Source organism: Aplysia californica, unplaced genomic scaffold (assembly GCF_000002075.1).
Source record: "Aplysia californica isolate F4 #8 unplaced genomic scaffold, AplCal3.0 scaffold00368, whole genome shotgun sequence".
Classification (NCBI taxonomy): Eukaryota; Metazoa; Mollusca; class Gastropoda; order Aplysiida; family Aplysiidae; genus Aplysia; species Aplysia californica.
This window is the reverse complement of record NW_004797638.1, coordinates 52,179-70,706: the sequence shown is the minus strand read 5'-3', so window position 1 is coordinate 70,706 and position 18,528 is coordinate 52,179. Positions and strand designations below refer to the sequence as shown.

General features: G+C 40.7%; 1 protein-coding gene across 1 annotated transcript in view; it reads left to right on the top strand.

The window, feature by feature from the left end:
- The window catches only part of LOC101846595 (innexin unc-9), a gene marked incomplete in the record, with an annotated part of 7,342 nt that extends 6,112 nt beyond the window's left edge, over positions 1–1,230 (top strand). Inside the window, 1 exon segment of the mRNA XM_013085363.2 lies at positions 160–1,230. Coding sequence (XP_012940817.1) covers positions 160–877 — 718 coding nt within the window.
- Between the last annotated feature and the right edge of the window lie 17,298 nt (positions 1,231–18,528).

Genomic DNA, 18,528 nt, shown 5'->3' with positions numbered 1-18,528 from the left:
TTATATATTATATATATAATTATAGATCTATAAGTATATATAATGTATGAATACGTGTAATAAGCATAATTATGTATATGTATATGTACATTATGTATGTTGTATGTGTGTATATATGTATATGCATTTTGATTTGGGCTGGGGTATTTTTTTGCTCAGGGAAGCACCAGATCTGTCTGACGCATCACCGTTCAGACGGCGAGTCCGGTCAATGAAGTCAGCGGGCGGCAAGCGGTCAGGCCGTTTCCTGGTTCGGTTGTACTTGTGCATAAAGTTCCTCTACATCATCAACGTGATCGGTCAGTTCTTCATCATTTCTTCCTTCCTCAAGCTCAACTATTGGACGTTCGGTTTCGATGCCATATCCTCGTACTTTCTCGACGGCGAGTGGGAGGATTGGTCCAGCTTCCCTCGGGTGGTGCTGTGTGACTTTAAGATCAGGCAGCTTCAGAATGTCTACACCTACACAGTGCAGTGCGTCTTATCCGTCAATCTATTCTTAGAGAAGATGTTTTTGCTGCTCTGGTTCTGCTTTTATCTCCTACTAGCTGCAAATATACTCAGCATGGCTAAATGGATTGTGCAGTTGCTGCTGTGGTCGAAAACAAAAGATTTTTTGTTGAGATTTACCGGAGTTATCGCCCCTGGTCGCCAGCCTACCCCAGGAGAGATAAAATCATTTCGTCAATTTGCGTACAGCTATCTCGGGCCAGATGGGGTGTTTTTGCTTAGAATGATCTCAATAAATACTCCCCATCTCCTCACACTAGACTTGATCAAACAAATATGGACAGTGTATATAAAGAAAAGACCATTTGAACAATCATTGTCAAGATCCGGGTCAACAACGCCCATTGCAAATTCAAACAACGTTTAAAGCAGTTGCATTCATGTTAGACGACGTTCAGAGTCGTTCCCTGCAACCTCGCCTCATTCCCTAGCAAGAATTTGCACCGTTGATTCCTTTCAAGCGTAGACCTTTACAATTCCTGCTGCTTTTTAAATTTGAAAAAAAGAGGCAGTCAGAAAACATAATTTTTACCCATTCGTTTTGAAAGGCCTAGAGGCTATTTTTTCATCACTTAAGACCAAAATGCCGCTTCTGCATTTTTTTCAAGCTTGTGTAAAGGTAAGGATATTAATAATGTAGCCGTACATATCGGCTGTTTCCTTTCAAGAAATTCAAAATGAAAGGAACAACCAGCATTACCCCATCTGCATGTATTTATATTGTCCCATTTTCTGTCTTTATCTGATATTCTACATTTGTTCCATTATATCTGATTTTCTGTCTCTTAACGTGTCTTTTCTTTCATACTGTATGTGTCAGTATATACTTATGAGAAAAAGGAAGCAAAAAGAATGGTTTTCAGCAAATTGGCCGGAAATCAAGATCCTTTGAAAGTTGAAACATTATTCCAATGTGCCTTACTTTGTTTAGTTACGTGTTGCCTACTATGTCGTTTAAACCGCCGCACTACTTACTCACACCTGTGAAGCAATATTTGTCTAAACAGCTTGAGTTTTTGTCTGCATCCTAGTTAAGGATCGAACAGGCTCTACTTTACAAATAAATATGTTTCCAGGTTTTAACATTTTGGGAAACGGAGCTGTTGGAAGCATTGTCCGTTAGCTCAAACCGAACATCTTGCCCTGAACTTAAATCACAATTGTGTGTCGAATGGGGCGTTTAAACTCGGTTTCTGTTGGTCTTACTACTGGTTTCTCTCCAGTTATTCACCGAACTTGATCTTTGTACTTCGCCAGTTCAACAATTATTTCTAACTTTGTTAATACATTCCAGCAACATTCAGAGTGATCTTAAAACACTTTAGGAGTTCAAACTGAACGTCAAATTTAGTAAAATTCAATCTGTCTGAAAGGATTTTGAAACTTTGTTCATGTTTTAGGTGTACAGAAGCAGTTTTATTTGAATCTTTTCCGAGCTATTACTCAGTCTGTTTAGTAACCAAACTGCTCATATTTTCACATGCACCCACTGATAATAATATCTGTGATCTAAACTAAACCAATGCTTGCGGACCTTTTTGGCTGTGCAGTGTGGATGACCCAATTAGTGAAAGTTGTTATTTAAAGCCGCGCTTGGATAAAATGTAGAAGGAGCGGTACAAAAGTTCTAGCCTACTTAATGTTGGCAAAAGTAGGCGTCGGTCATAAACACCGGTTTATACATACATGCTGTTCCTTCCATGTCTGTTCTTCTTTGTACTGTGATACTTAAAAGAAAACAAGTTGCATGAAAATGTTGTTACTATTTATTTGCTCAGCTCGAAAATCTCTGTAGACTTTTTTTTTCATCTGTCTGCCGTTTTTATGTGTTTCTTTAAATTTCCGTCTGTGCTTTTTGCAAACAAGCTGGCTCTAATACTGGCAAAAGCAGCTGCGTAATTGCTTGACATGTTCAGGTATATCAAAAAGTTGACAGAGGAATTTATAGCGTAAAGGAAATCACAAATGAACTGTAAAAGTGCGTACAATTTGTTCAAAAACACAAAATTTTGAACGAAGTAAGAATAAGTATCGATGACTCCGGAAGGAAGGAAAACTACGAAACAGATACTGCAAATAATGAGAAGCATCTTGACCACTTTGACGTCATAGCCTAAATCCTTTGTCGTGAGCTTTTGCCTAGACTTTTGACTTTGTACTAGTTTGATCGAAATGGCTGTTCCACTAATTAGGACAATAATCATGTTTAACGTGCAATTCAAATTGTTAATAAGGATCAATCCAACGAAATTAAGGAGGTCGTAGTTGTCCTTATAGAAATTAGTAAGCGCCAAAGTAGCAACAGTGGCGTTGTACCTCGGATCGAACGTCCAATCGAAAGTGAACAGATAAAAGAAAGGTCCTGTTGTGACAACTTGGTATAGGTATATAGCGACCACAAGGACCTTGGTCCGAGCCGGTGTGAAGATTCGGCCGACTTTGAAGGGGAAGAACACGGCCACGGCTCTCTCTACAGCCACCACGCCCACCAGGTTTAGGCTGGTGGCCAGCATCATACGGTTTGCCGCCAACACCATCATGGACATTGTCTCTACAGTCACGCCCATTGCCGGGCTGATGTGGGACACTGGGCACGGCAGTCTTCTGTTGGAAGAAGAAAAAAACAAGCAGCTGATAAAAAAAAAAAATCAAAACAACTTAAAACAACAATAACAACAACAACCACAAACAAACAAACACACACACACACACACACACACACACACACACACACACACACACACACAAATATCCCCCCTCCCCGCACGCCCACACACACATACCAAATTAAAAAACAGAAAAGCAACTAGCCCACAACGTGTTTTTTCATATTGCTACCTGACTGCTGTCTGAGGAGAAACATACCTGTACAAGAAATGACAAACACCCGTACACACTTACACAAACATCTGCACAGAACGCACACACACACTCACTCGTAGAACACACACACACACACACACACACACACACACACACACACACACACACACACACACACACACACACACACACACACACTCACTCACACACACACCAGGTTAAGAACCACTGCTCTAGACATTCAAAACTCTCCACCTTCTTAAAAGTAGACATACATTTTCTAAATGATATTTTGCTGCCTCATTATTACGAAGTTCTTCTTGCTCAGTACCCGGTTTTGAAAAATTTGATTTCTAAAAAATACATTCGAGTTCTCAATATTTCAAACTTTTTCGAATGCAATTCTTTGAATATCTTGATAACGACTCAAAACAATCGTACGATTTTAATAAAGCAGATAGAGCATAATTTTATTATTTCGGCCAAAAATGTTAAATAGAACTTTGTAATCCGGGGTATCGATTTCACTTGGACATTCCTTTTAATCTTAATGGTGTTAATGCATGGTGTGATAGGGAATCATGAAGGTTAGGACAAGCTGGACATTGCTTTCGTTTACGCAAAGAAAACCACACCGATCCGAAAATGGGCATTCAGTGGAAAGGAATAATACAGACGATCAAGAAAAATGGCAGAGGGCGAGTAAAATTAATAGGTAGGATCTACCAGTGGCCCCCTCTAGCTCTAGCCATGCAATAAATGGTTCGTTATCTTTAAGTGAAAGGAAAAAATCCTCGCGTGCACAATTTTATTTGAAATGCAAAGGAAAAACACCGACAACAGTGCAAGATAAGAAGAATGTAATGAGACTTCGGGACATTTGACTAGTGTCTGTGGTATAGCGGTTATACAACCTGTTCTTATAGGGTTAGGCGCTTCGACGTCCTACGCAGAAGAGCTGTGTTGAATTCCTGTGTGGGGGAGAAAGTTTATCAAAACATCTACCTCGATCTTTCTACTGGGACGATGCGTCCCTCTCAGCCCGGATTGGCCCTGATGGGTAGGGTTGAAGCCCGCCTCCTAAAAATCTAAATTGTGTCGATGGCGAGAGTAAAAACACCTACGTGAAAAAAAGGAAACAAGTGTACGGTAAACGACATAAACACCCCGCCTCCTGAAGATCTAAATTGTGTCGATTTGGGGAGGGGGGGGGGGGGGTAAAAGCACTTACGCTAAAAAAGGAGCCATGTATACGGTAGACGAGATAAACACCAACTCTCACCTGACGAATAAAGTTAGTGAGAATAGCATGTCACTGGCAGACAAAGACAGCAGCAGAACATTCATGCTGTCATCCTTCACGCCTTGGTGGTAAAAGACGATGATGTTGACGATGTTTCCGAAAACGCCGAAAGCTGACAGAGCTATAACAGCAAAGCAGTTAATTGCTGTGTCAACGAGGTGGTAGACAAACGGGTCTACGTAGGTCGTGAGGCTTGCCTCTGTGATTCGAGGCCCTTGGGAGAATGGGGCATCAGAAACGTTCAGTCCAGAAACGGTTGAGTTGCCAAGGGTTCGCTGCATGGTAATATACAGCGTGTTCCGCGAATTATTATCAGTCGTAGTTGTTCTTGTTGCTAGTAATCACACATGTGGTCACAGAGTTTTCACCTTTCAAAGTTAAGGTACAAAGAATTTTTCATGTCTTCTATTTGTAAATGAATTCTTTATCCACAAGTCAGTGGGCTGAAAATAACAGAAACAAAGTGTTATAAAAATTAATTATATTGATGAAATATGATACTGAAGACACATTGTACACTGGCGCACATGCACACACACGTACACACATATGTATACTCTGAATGCGTAATTTTGACCTCATGAACCGACCTGCAAGACGTGATGTATTCTAACCCACATTAACTCGTTGCGGACTCGCACTCTGCTTATTCGACAACGCTGGGAGAAGAGCTGTTTTTGGGTTACCTTTTTAAAAAGCAGGACCTCGCCTTATTCGTATTCATTTTCCCTTCTGCTTCCTTTATCTGAAGAAATGTTTAAAAAGCATACATTCGATAAAATAAAAGCAAATTTGTGTTTCTCGTTTGTACGTGGTGGTTTGAAATGTGCTACAACATTGTCTTTGGTGACGTCTATGCTAAAAGGAGCGAAACAGTGGTAAATACCATCGTTTCATTCATAATTGGAACAAGGAGATTTTCACGACGTTGGGTGGCACGTTACAGTTCTTGAAAGACGAGGCCAAACTACTAGATCATAAATTAGCATAAACTAAATATGTATGGAAGTAGACAGACAGGAAGACACCCCACACACATGACACGACACACACACACACACACACACACACACACACACACACACACACACACGACACACACACACACACACACACACACACACACACACACACTTTTCTCTCTCTCTCTCTCTCTCTCTCTCTCTCTCTCTCACACACACACACACACACACATACACACACACACGCACACACACGCACGCTCGCACATACACACACATACACACATGCACACACATCCACACACACACACACACACACACACACACACACACACACACACACACACACACACACACACATCCACACACATCCACACACACACACACACACACACACACACACACACACACACACACACACACACACACATATACGCACACACACACATGCAAATAGACTTCAGAATGTCCGCTCATTAGTGAAGACCCTTCACTAAGGGATATGCAATCAACTCACAGACACGTAAACGGCAGTATTTCTATATTCCCATCCGTGCGCCCTGGGGTCACTTTGTACCCCCGGGGTTGTTTTATTCACATGTTAGAATACTTCTAGTTCGAAGATCTCTTTGAAACTTTCAGCATTTTTCAAAAAATCATTTCGACAGACTGCTATGCAAAGCGTATGGATCGGATTAACGAGTAAATTTCCTCTTTGGAAAGTTGTGGCACAGAGTTTCCCACGCTGTATGGATACGATATTAAAACACGACGTACGGATAGGGTTTAAATAATCACGCCTAAAATAAAGGCGCAAAACGCTTTGATTTGGGTTGTTTGAGGCAAAATGTCACTTAGATATTTTGAAAAACATGTAGTGACTGTATGGAAATAGGCTATTAAACCCCCCCCCCCCCCCCCAAAAAAAAAAAAAAAAAAAACCAACAACGACAAACCAAACAACTATTAAAAGGTGTACATTTTCGAAGAGCTCAGGGAAAGTACCAAATCGAACAAGTAAATCTAGTAAATGTCTCCTCACTTTTGTCCCTTGTGCCTCTATGCGGAATGCTCCCCAGTTCCCATTTGTAGAAACCCGAATGAAAAGAAGCCCGACACTCAATAATATTAGTCTATTGTCAATAATCGTACACCACCATCATGGTTCACACTTTTAAAAGAAGTTCTCCTCAATCCACTGTCATTATAAGTGTCGCCACTGGCGCCTAATAAGAAATTGAGCCCCCCCCCCCCCCCCCCCCCCCCCAAAAAAAAAAAATTTCGGGGTTTGGTAAACATGATTATCGTGGTGAAATCGACGCTCCGACTTATTTTTTTGCGTGCAAATAGCATTTCTTTCAATTATACTACTTCTCCTCATCCGGATAATAATATCATGATGAGCCTAAAACATGCTATTCGACCCAAATGAGTTAATGTGCTATGTTATTTGAAGACTAGCGTCTACTGTTCAATTTCCCCGTTACTCACAGAAGAAGATTACTTAAGTGCTGTATCTAATTAAACCACTTTTTTTCTTGAAAAGTGTACTATTGACATAAATCTGGTTTAATGATCTCGGCTACGTTATTATTCCTGAAGATTGCCCATATTCAGTCAGAAGTCGGTAGATAGTGCAAATCGTGTTGTGTTTAAAGTGATCCCAGATGCTAAAAATATTGAATCTAAGAACAAGGAAGTAGGCTGCTCCATAAACGAGTGAGGGAGATTTCACTGGATATTTAAATCGGTACTGAGTTACACAAAAAAAGGTTGATATCAAACTAATCATCAAGGCTTCAGTGAGGGTAATTTTTACGTAGAATAGGAATCATTTTTAATGTCGTGATTTGAACCTAACAGAATTGGGATTTATTCTTAAGGCAAAAACAATAAAACAGTAAGTTGGGAAATATAGATGGCATGGTAACGTGGCTTCACTTCACAGTTAATTCAGACTTTTTGTTTGCTCTCTCCATTCTCCCCCCCCCCCTTCCAGCCCCTTAAAAAAAATTGTTTGTTGAGGTACTCCTGCCCCACTCTTTTTCTTTAGTCCAGCTCTCTTTGTGCAACATTTAGAGTGGTCTTAAATCTTCCTATCATATTATTATCCTGGTTCTGAATTCTATCACAGTGCTTATTATGAAAGATAAAATGCGGTTTAGTAGCAGGATGTTTTAGTTTCTTTCTTTTCTTTCTTTCTGATTCGATTTTATTTGCTCCAGGCTTCCTCGTCAATGCACCGTTCCCATCTTGTTCATGTCCCTGGCGAGATTTTCGCTAACGCAGTGTACCTTGATTTTATTGATACTTGTCATGCGTTTTACAGTTTGAATATTCTCGAACATTAAACTGTTTGTAAGTCCCATTCGGCTTTTCACATCCTGAAATCGTTATTAGAGGTCAAGGGAGAATTGAACAACACAACAACAATTATAGAAGCAGCAGCAGCAGCTACAACAACAACAACAACAACAACAACAACAACAACAACAACAACAACAACAACAACAACAACAACAACGTACGTATAATATAATATCGCGAGAAGGTATTATCTTCAACTACCAGCACCGAAAGCGTTCTCTAGTCAATTTGATAAAATTCTAAAATTGTGCATTTGAAAGAAGATTTAACCAATGCCAGTCCTTTTGCTCTTCCCCTAGTAATCGTCTGCCACAATCCTGCGCTAAATTTTAAATAAATATTATGGTCTTATTGGAAACTGCTACCAATTCCTGAAAAATGTAAAACAAAACTCTAAAACTATGCTTTTTTTTAAACCGTCATTATTTATTGTGTTGCCCCACATAAAAAAGAGTTGGATTGGGGAGGGGGGGGGGGTGCCAAATCACATTGATTGAGACACTTCAAACTAAAGTAACCACCACAACCCCCCCCCCCTCCCCTCCAAAAACCCCCTATTTTTTCCCCCTCAAAACCCTTGCTCCGCTAAACGTGTTTCAAGCTCAACCCCAAAACAGCAAGTGAAAAATAAAATCGCCTTCTGCTCCTTACAACACAATTTTGGTTTCGAGCTGGTGATGGAACCTAAGCTTTTTTCTCTTAAATTTCTTTTACGACAGTTAATTTTGCCTGTGAGTGTCTGTCCTGAATATGTTGGAAGTTAAATTAAAAAGAAATAAAGACGCGCAGGACTACTGTCTGGTGGTGCAGACAGGTACACCGGGGTGTCGTCTACGAACAGGTGTGATAGAAATTATCGTGACTCCTTATCATGTAACTGAGTGGTGTTGTGTACAATGTGTGTAATAGTGGTCCTGACACTGAGCTCTGGGGTACCCTGACATTCAAACCTGTATAAAGTTCCTGTTTTTCTGTTCACAAGACGAGACTGGGCTGTTATTTTTCTTTTTTGGTTTTGTTGTTGTTGTTGTTGTTGTTGTTGTTGTTGTTGTTGTTGTTGTCGTTGTTGTTGTAGTTGTTGTTGTAAGTGTTTTACGGAGCTCGCAACTGCATAAGGTCATGTGAGCGCGAGGAACACATTAAACATTTTCAGTTGATAGGAAATTTTGAATTTTGAGCGAGTGGTGGCCGAAGCTTACTCTTCTTATAGATCTTGGACCACAAAGGGATCTTTTACGTGCGCAACTTAAATTGCACACAGGACCTCTGAGATTTTTTGCCCTTATCCGAGAGGGTTAGGTGTAGATCTTACCTACCATAAGATCAGGGGTGTGGCTAAAAGAAAGCAGTAAGAAGGAGCCAAGGAGTAGCAGTAGAAAGGCTTTAGAAAGAGTCAGGAGACGAAAGCAGACGATAGAACATAGTTAGAGAGAAGGAAAAGAAGTGAAAGGAGAAAATTGTAGAGATGAAAATGTTCCGTCGCTATCCAGATTCGAAACAGGGACCTGTTGAACGAGATTGCCTTACCCCAAGACTACGAGAGCTCCTTGACCAGACTGTGAACGCCCAAACATGTCTCCAACCACTCAAGAACTGAACCAAACATTTCAAAAGTCTTTTCCAGCCCTTCTGATAGAATGGAGTGATCAATGGTGTCAAATGCTGTTGAAAGTGCCCGTTGATGAACTTTGACTGGTGATGATCTGAAACGTCCCATGCAAACATTAAAGAAAAGCAGAAAAAATGTAGGTCACAATTGTGCCTGAAGTTGAAGCCTTGCGACCAATGAGAATGCAACACTCGCTGTCACCCGCAAGGACTTCGCTCAAAGAGTGCAACTTCCCTCGACTCTTCCAATTAGAGGGCCACACTGTACTCTTCAGAACAGTCTTGGCAGTCTGGAAAAATACACGAGTTCTGCTTACCTAAAACGGTATGCCCTCCTGAAGGTGACAAAACCATGAGTGTTCTAAAAAATAAACAGAAACGTGTTTTTTTTCAGTTGTTGGTTTTAGTTTTGGGTGTGGAGTGCTGTAACCAACCAACTCTCTTTTAACTTTAACCTTTTTTAAAGACTGAATTAAATGTACATTGTGTGTTATTTCCGCCATACGACATTGTTACTCACCTTCAGTCAAGTTACCTTTTCTGTCTACTGTTTTCTGATGGAGAGGGCAGGTGGTTACTGCGTCGGGGCCTAATAGACACATTCTTCTCATTTCAAGAAGAATTTTATCAGCTTTAAACATTCTTACATCTATGTTTGCAGCACGCCGACTCTCGACTTTTTAATTAAAGTGCTTTTAGTGCTCGTTCAAAATACATTAGAGCTATAAAAACAACAAAATGGTGTCTTTTAACCTTAAAAACCCAAACAGCTTCAAATTTTAAAGAGGCACAAACGTTTGTTTGATTTAGGACGCAAGAAGTTATTATTATAACAGTCATGTTAACAGGCTGAAAGTCGATGACAGCTGATATATATTATTTCCTGTGCCTCGCCTCCAGGCTTTCGTGTTATTCACCTCCGAGCACTGGCTGAAAGGATTCTAAGAATAATTTGTGCACGAAGATGTCTGTTGGAGTATGAGGGGTATTCTAAGAATTAAATGGTAAGCTAGAATAAGAAATGAGAAACTGTGGGAAAGGACAGGACGAAAGGATAATATAGATGTAGAAATAGAACTAAGAAAGTGGCGAGGGATGGGACACACCTTTTATTAGAAAGCCCAGCTTTCATCACAAGACAGTCACTGTAGTGGAACCCACAGGGAGCTCGAGGCAGGGGTAGGCAACGGGAAACATGGGGGAGATGCGTGGAAAGCAAGTGGAAAGGGACATGAAAGTTGAAAGAGATGAACTCGCTTGGATTGGAACGAGCTTGGAAGGATGGCCCAGGACAGAGATAAATGGAAGGAGCTTGTATGTGGCTTATACCCTGCCAATGGTGAAAGACATTGATGATGATGATGATGATGATGATGATGATGATGATGATGATGATGATGATGATGATGATGATGATGATGATGATGATGATGGTGATGATGAATATGTCTGTTTACATATTTTTTCATCATAGATGCTGATACTTCTTTTTACATCCTCACTACTCTGATCTTCCCTTTGTACGAATATTCACACGCACAAACGAACACATACACGCACACGCATACACACACATGCACACACACACACACACACACACACACACACACACACACACACACACACACACACACACACACACACACACACACACACAAATGCACTTACTCAACCCATCTCGTCTCTCTGTCTATCTCTCTCACACACATACACACACATACACATACAAACATACAGATACACACTCAAACACACACACAAACGCACACACACACACACACACACACACACACACACACATACACACACATATTCGATCTCTTTTTCTCCTTACTACTTTCTTCTGGGGGGGGGGGGGGGGGGGGCTCAGGTTAAGTGTTTGCCTCTCATTCAGTAGGTCCCAGGTTCGAATCCGGATAGCGACGGAAAATTCTCTTCTCTAAAAATGTTTCTCCTTTCCTGCTCTCTAGCTGTCGTCTGCTTTCGCCTCCACTTTCTGCCCCCACCACCTCACCTCCTTTGCCTCCTCCCCTGGGCACCTGGCTCTTTCTGCTGCCTTTCTACTGTTACTCCTTGACTTCTCTTTCAGCCACACTCCTGATCTTATTGAAGGTAAGATCTAACACACCTAGCCTTCTCGAACAAGGTCGGAAAATCTCGGGGTCCCGTGTGCAAGTTGTACGCGTTAAAGACCCTTTGGTGGTCCAAAATCTATTAGAGTAGGTTTCGGCGCCACCTGGGTAAAATTCAAAATTTTCCTACCATGTGAAAATGTCCGGCGCTCATAAATTATATGGCTGTATGCAGTTACGAGCACCGTAAAACACTTACAAATTTTTTATTTTTTTAAAATAGGTTGATAAAAAAGTGATCGACTGGTGCAAATCTTTCTCAGACTAGTCGAGAACCGTTTGTTGATAAAAATAGATAGAAAATGTTTTTATCGTACAAACTTATGTAGATGAAGATTGATTGTAGTGAAGGTGGCGGTGTTGGTGTTGATGTTGATTGCGGTAACCATCATCATCATCATCATCATCATCATCATCATCATCATCATCATCATCATCATCATCATCATCACCATCATCATCATTGTATACAGCAGATAGAGAGACGATTAAGACTTGGAAGTATTTCCAAAATATTTAATGACATCATCGTGTTAATCTAATTGTCCTTTTTAAGCTCTAGGGAAAGTTTTACGGCAGTTGCAGCATAAATAGCTTTTATAAGCGCCAAAGATTAGAGGTGTTTCCAGAGAGTTACACAAACGTAAAAGGAGGAGAGATAAGGACAATAGAATGTTTGATACGAAACAAGGAGCAAATCCTACCAAAGCACCCGCCAACCACTCACTTGAAGGACTGACATGAATCAACACCATTTTGAAGAAAATTAAACCTGGCAAAGACTGTTTTCCACAAAGGCAACATTTGCCTACTTGGAGTAGACAGTTCTTTGACAAATGGGCTCTACATGACTGGGTTCGTGAAGAAAACCAGAAAATCCAATAATTTAACACACAAACTGAGCAGCAATTGGAGGACAAACCTCACCGAACGATTTCAATAAACAGTCGAACCAGTCTTAATTAACCTGTGTAGGACGGAAACCTGTCGTAACGGGATCTCCCCGCTCCCACTTTGATAAATAATACCTCTATAATTACGTTTGTACAACGGAAACCTGTCAAACGCGGAAACGAAAAGAGAAATTCCTTCCCTTCCGATGGTTTTTACCTTTCAAAGACGGAAAAGGTGGTGCCCACTCAGCCCTGATCTTAAACAAAACTTTGAAGTTTCGTTCCATCGACACTAAGCTTTACACTGTACCGCCAGACGAGGAAGGGAAGTGGGGGTGCAATTAGGAGGTAGATGTTACCAGATCCATGTGAGCCTAGGCTTACACAGAAAGTCTAGATATGAGCCCTTAAAGGAGCAGATGGTCAGGGTGGTATGGATACGAAATCATCTCAGCAGTGCCTGTGAAAAGGTTCGAGTGGCACTCTAACACCGAAACTTCCACGGTGTGAAATTAGTTTGACCAATATAATGCCTACCGTCCTGATCGCACGGCCAGCCGAAAAAAAATAGTTCTTCGAATTGTTGGTATACCTAGTGCCGATACTAACGTGATAATAAGCACGACTCGCCCAGTATCCATTGGCACGATTGGTGCTGTTTGGTAAGCGGGGCTAGCCAGATTGAGGGCAAAAAGAGAAGGCGTTGGCACCAACCGATCGCCCGACTCGCGGCCTCAAAAACAAACGTGTTTGTTGTCAGGCCTCGAGCAGGGTGATCGGTTTGTATTATCAGAAAACCGATCCCCCAATGGGAACTGGGCAGTACGTGCAAGTGCTTATATTGATGGGTGGGGCTAAGGGCGGAAGTAAAGGAGATGTTGAAACGTTTCTGTTTTTAATTGGTTTAAAAGTGGTCCTATGAAATGCAAGCACCGGTGGCAATGGATAAGTAAGACTGACGCATGTCATTATCAGAGAGAATAGCACCTGAGAAGTGTGAAGTTTTGACTGCTGCTTGCCGACCGGATGAGTGATCCTTGATCCCACCGGCTGATCCTCTTAACCCCCCCCCCCCTTTCCATCTCCCCATAAATTCCCCTAGGACAGAAAAAATCTAAGACTAAGACGAATTTTTCGCTGCCTTGCGATAGTGTCTTACACAGGTTCAGCTGATACCTTTGACAATTTCCCCTCAAACTAAGAATGACTCAGACAGAAAAAAACTCGCTTGCCTTAAATGCTTTATTAATCGGTCAAATTCTCAGCAGCTCAGAATTATAGTAAGTTAAATATTTCCTGCTCTCATAAACCAAAATCACCCTCAATTCAGTTTTAACTTGGACTTTTCAAGAAAGGCGTCCTGTAGATTTTTTAAAATCTGCGACCAATTTTGAAAAAGTCGACGCATAGTTGCTAGACATACGTAAATAAATAACAAAATTGACTGAAGCATTTATAGCATAGAGTAGATCGCAAAAGAACTGCAAAACTGTATAAAGTCTGTTCAAAAACACAAAATTGGGAACAAAGTAAGAGTAAGTGTCGATGATTCCTGAGGGCAGAAAAACAACAAAGCAAATGGCACAGACGACCATTAGCATCTTGACCACTCTAACGTCATATCCCACATCTTTTTTCGTCATCTTTCTTCGAGACTTTTGATTCTCCAGAAGTTTGATCGAAATAGCTGCACCGCTAACTAGAACGAAAATCATATTCAGCGTGCAGGTAAGATTGTTGATTAGCACCAACCCAACAAAGTTGAGAATACTGTAATTGTTCACGTAAAAGTCCGTCAGCTCTGTTTGCGCCACTGTTGCGTTCAACCTTTGGTTGAAAACCCATTTGAACTTGAAGAGGTAGAAAAAGGGACTTGTAATTAACACTTGGTAGGCATAAATACCAAGGACGACAGCTTTGACCTTGCTTGGCGTGAAAATCCGAGCCACTTTGAAAGGGGAGAGAACCGCCACAGCACGCTCTATTGCCACAACTCCGATCAGATTGATGCTCGTTGTCAGCATCAGACGATTTGACGCAAGCAGAAGCATCGACACAGATTCCATTGTGAGTCCAGCGGCCTCGTCAAAGTAAGACACGGGACAGGACAGGCGTCTGAAAAAGACATTTGAACAAGTTTTCTGAGTTGGTTGCAGATTTTCATTTTTAGGAGATCAGCGTGAAATTTTGTTTACGGTAGTTTGTTAATTTGTTGTTTTTTTTGTTTCTTTTTGTTTGAGTTTTAAAAAAACACTTTTTTTTTCATTTTACTACCACTATAGTTGCAGCTTTTGTTGCTTTTGCTATGAGGAACTGTTTATTTCAGTTCGATTATAGATATCTGTGCAATTTCTGATGCTGGTTTATTGTTGTTGCTGTTGCTGTTGTCGTTGATGTTGTTGTTGTTGTTGTTTTTGTTTTTGTTGTTGTTGTTGTTGTTGTTGTTAACAAGAAGTTTAATAATGTGCACCCCCACAAACACAGAATTAGATGACATTTTAATACCTTTTCTGTATGGTTACAGTCTCGGTAGCGATGGCAATATGCATTAAAAGTGTCAATGTATAACGATTAACACCAAGACAATCGGGACCAGTAATTTTTAGGAACCAAACTTCTAACTACATAAAATGGGAGCAGACAGTTAAAAAATATCTTCCTAAAATGAGACAGTCAACATTATCGTGAGAAGAATACATTTAATTCATAGCTGGGTCCGGGGGCTCTCGTGGCCTAGAGGTTAAGGTGTTGGCCTCTCATTCAAAGGTCCCAGGTTCGAATCCGGGAAGCGACTGAAAAATTTTCTTCTCTAAAATTGTCTCCTATCACCTCCTTTCCTGCTCTCTAGCAATTTCTGTTGTCTGCTTTCATTTCCACTTTCAGCCCCCACCCCCTCACCTCCTTTGCCCCCTCCTCTGGGCTCCTGACTCTTTCTGCAGCCTTTCTACTGCTACTCCTTGGCTCCTCCTTACTGCTGTCTTTCTGCCACACCCCTGATCTTCTGATAGGAAAGATTTACACCTAGCCTTCTCGGACAAGGGCGAAAAATCTCGGAGGGCCGAGTAACTTACTTGCAGACCCTAAACAGAAGGGTGGCAGGGAAAGATCGGGATAATGTAGCTTCTTTTTAGAGCATCTGAGCAAAAGAATTAACAGAGAACCATGAACGCCGATGTCTGTCGCAGATCTGACAGTGGATGATAGTTCTCCACAATGGGCAAACGGCGGAAATGTAAAGTAGTTTCACATACAAACACACTCATTGCTTCTTTTTTTTGTGGATACTGTAATCTATACATATTATATTTGTGAAAGTTCGTCACTTTTATAGTCTCAAACTTCCGAACCACTAAACTTTCGAATTTGACAAAATTAATGATGGTTCAGAATCATTTAAAGGGTACACGGTTTTATTGAGGAGCCTAAAGTCACAGGAGTTTAATTGTCAGTTTTTATTAGTTTCGTTTAGATATAGTCTTGGTAAAGTCCGTCTTCTAAGACGCCATTGCAAACAAGTGAGGGTTCCGTTCACTAACCGTACGCACTGTTTTTGAGAGTATAGATCTAAACCTTTAATTTTTTGCATCTCTCAAGATGTATTGCTCTATTCCAGTAGAGTGTAAATATCGTAGGCCAATGACTTTCGGCTGATGTTAATGCACCGATCATTCCTTTCATCGAAAGGGGGCCCAGCTAGTCTGACATAATAAGGCACTTTGCTGACTCGAGGTGCCTCCTTACTGTTCCTTTAGCCTCTAATATATTATTATTATTCATTCGAATTTATTAAACTGAAAAGGCGAAATAGCAAGCTGCTTGAAGAGAAACTATTGTTGTTTTCATTGTTATTATCATTTTTCACCTATTTTGCCTCCTCGTCGACGCAAGCAGACGTCTAATTTAAGCTTCCTCCTCCTCTTCTACCACCTCTTCAATTCAAACCTAAGGCGCATTTGCGTCAACAGAGGATGCCTTGCTATTACATCTTCAAGTTGCATGCACCGTTGCCCTTTATGAAAGAAGAAATCAGTTGATAGGAAAAGAGTACTGTGGTGGATACACGTCAGACAATAAAATATAGCATTGCTACCGAATAGCATGAACTGGTGGGGATGGAATAGAAAACCACCGGGAACTCTGTGTGTTTATAAGGGGCTTTTAAAAACTCCAAAAGTGTCACCTGAGGTAATAAGCAGTTTCATTTTCCAGTTACGTAAGAAATGTTTGGAGACTAGGGGGGGGGGGGTTCCTGAAAGCGTAATAGCAACAGCACCAAGTACAGCAGCAACAGCTACTATTACAACAACAGCAGCACAACGACCTAAGCAGCAACAACAACAGCAAAACAAATGATGTAAAAAGCACACCATTCCCTCCTTACCTCATAAACAGAGTAAGAGAAAACAGCATGTCGCTCACAGACAGCGACAGGAGGAGGATGTTGATGCTGTCTTGTGCCACTCCTTGTCGGTAGAAGACCACAATATTGATGGCGTTCCCTATGACACCCAAGAACGACAGCACAATGACCACAAAGCAGTTGACGACGACATCGATGACAGGGTAGACTTGATCGCTAATAATGATGTCCGTGGAGGATTGCGTGTTTCTTGGTTCATTTTCTAATGTCAGAGCAAGAGTTGGCGTATCGTTGTTTAACATCGTGCTTCAAGAAACTCAACTCAACTTTATAAATAAAGTCACTACCGTCGCTATTGAGTCTGGCGGCCAATATGTTGGTGGATCTGCTGTTGATGTTTAAAGATCAAACATGTATAGATTTGAACTTTTATACTTTTTTAATAAATGAAAGAAGATACCCTACCGTACTTAATTCTTTTCCCACTTGTCTGCAAAGCGTTCCCAATATTACTGAGACCTTTTTGACATCGAAAAAACTTCTGGCTTATAGATCTACTTATAGAATTTTCAATGACAACGTTTTTCCCATAAAGAATGCTTCAAAAGTAAACTTCATCCGCGTGACATATCTTTGGTTTGTATTTAACCTAAAGAAAACTGTAATGTTCTTATTTTCGAAACGCAACTTTAAAACGGAATTGAACACAATTTTCAGACAATGGCAAATTCCAATTCGTAAAAGAAAAAATAGAGATCAAGACCATTGGCGGGAATAACATGACAAACAAAAAAGGCGAAATCTGAGGGTATAAACAAATGACCACTCATATTGGAAACATTGTAAAACTGGAAAACCTGTCCTGTCCCCTCTCTACCTCCACTGAACACCCCAAAAGTATGAGTAATCTGTTGTAACCCTAGAACATGTTTGTCATCACTTACATATAGGTGGTATTTCAATTTATAAACGTTTGCTTTAATCGAAAAAAATATACTTTAAAAGAAAAGATATTCCCAAAAGCCAGGATTATCTAGAATATAGATATAGTCTCAGTTAAATAGTAGGCTTAACAGTTTTCAAAGTAAGCGACATTGAGTAGCGAGTGTGCATTCCTTGCTCAAAATTGTATGGGCCTATGTTTGATACTGCACTTTTTGATCGATAAGTATTTAGATATAAGAAGCCTACTCTTGTGTTTTAAGCATGGTACATAATTTGGTCAACGTCCACACTATGCAGACCTGCTATATTGATCCACCTGAAATTAAAAGAAAAATCACAAGGAATGCCTCTTTGCTCCCAGCTGATCGTTTCATGTACTGGGTATAATGTAGTGACCTTATTTTCTTTTGTAAAAGTCTCACGGATCGTTTTTGTAGGCTACTTCCATTTTATTTCTTTCCACCATCGGTGCTGCGAACAAAGAAAGTACCGGGTACTAAGTCAATAGCAGGTGTGTCTACTTAAGTAAAACTTAATGTAGGGCATACTTATGTCTTCGATTTTCATAAACGCTCGTTTCTGCTCCACTTAAGCAAAAAGTGAAGTCTGATATAAGCCTACCCAG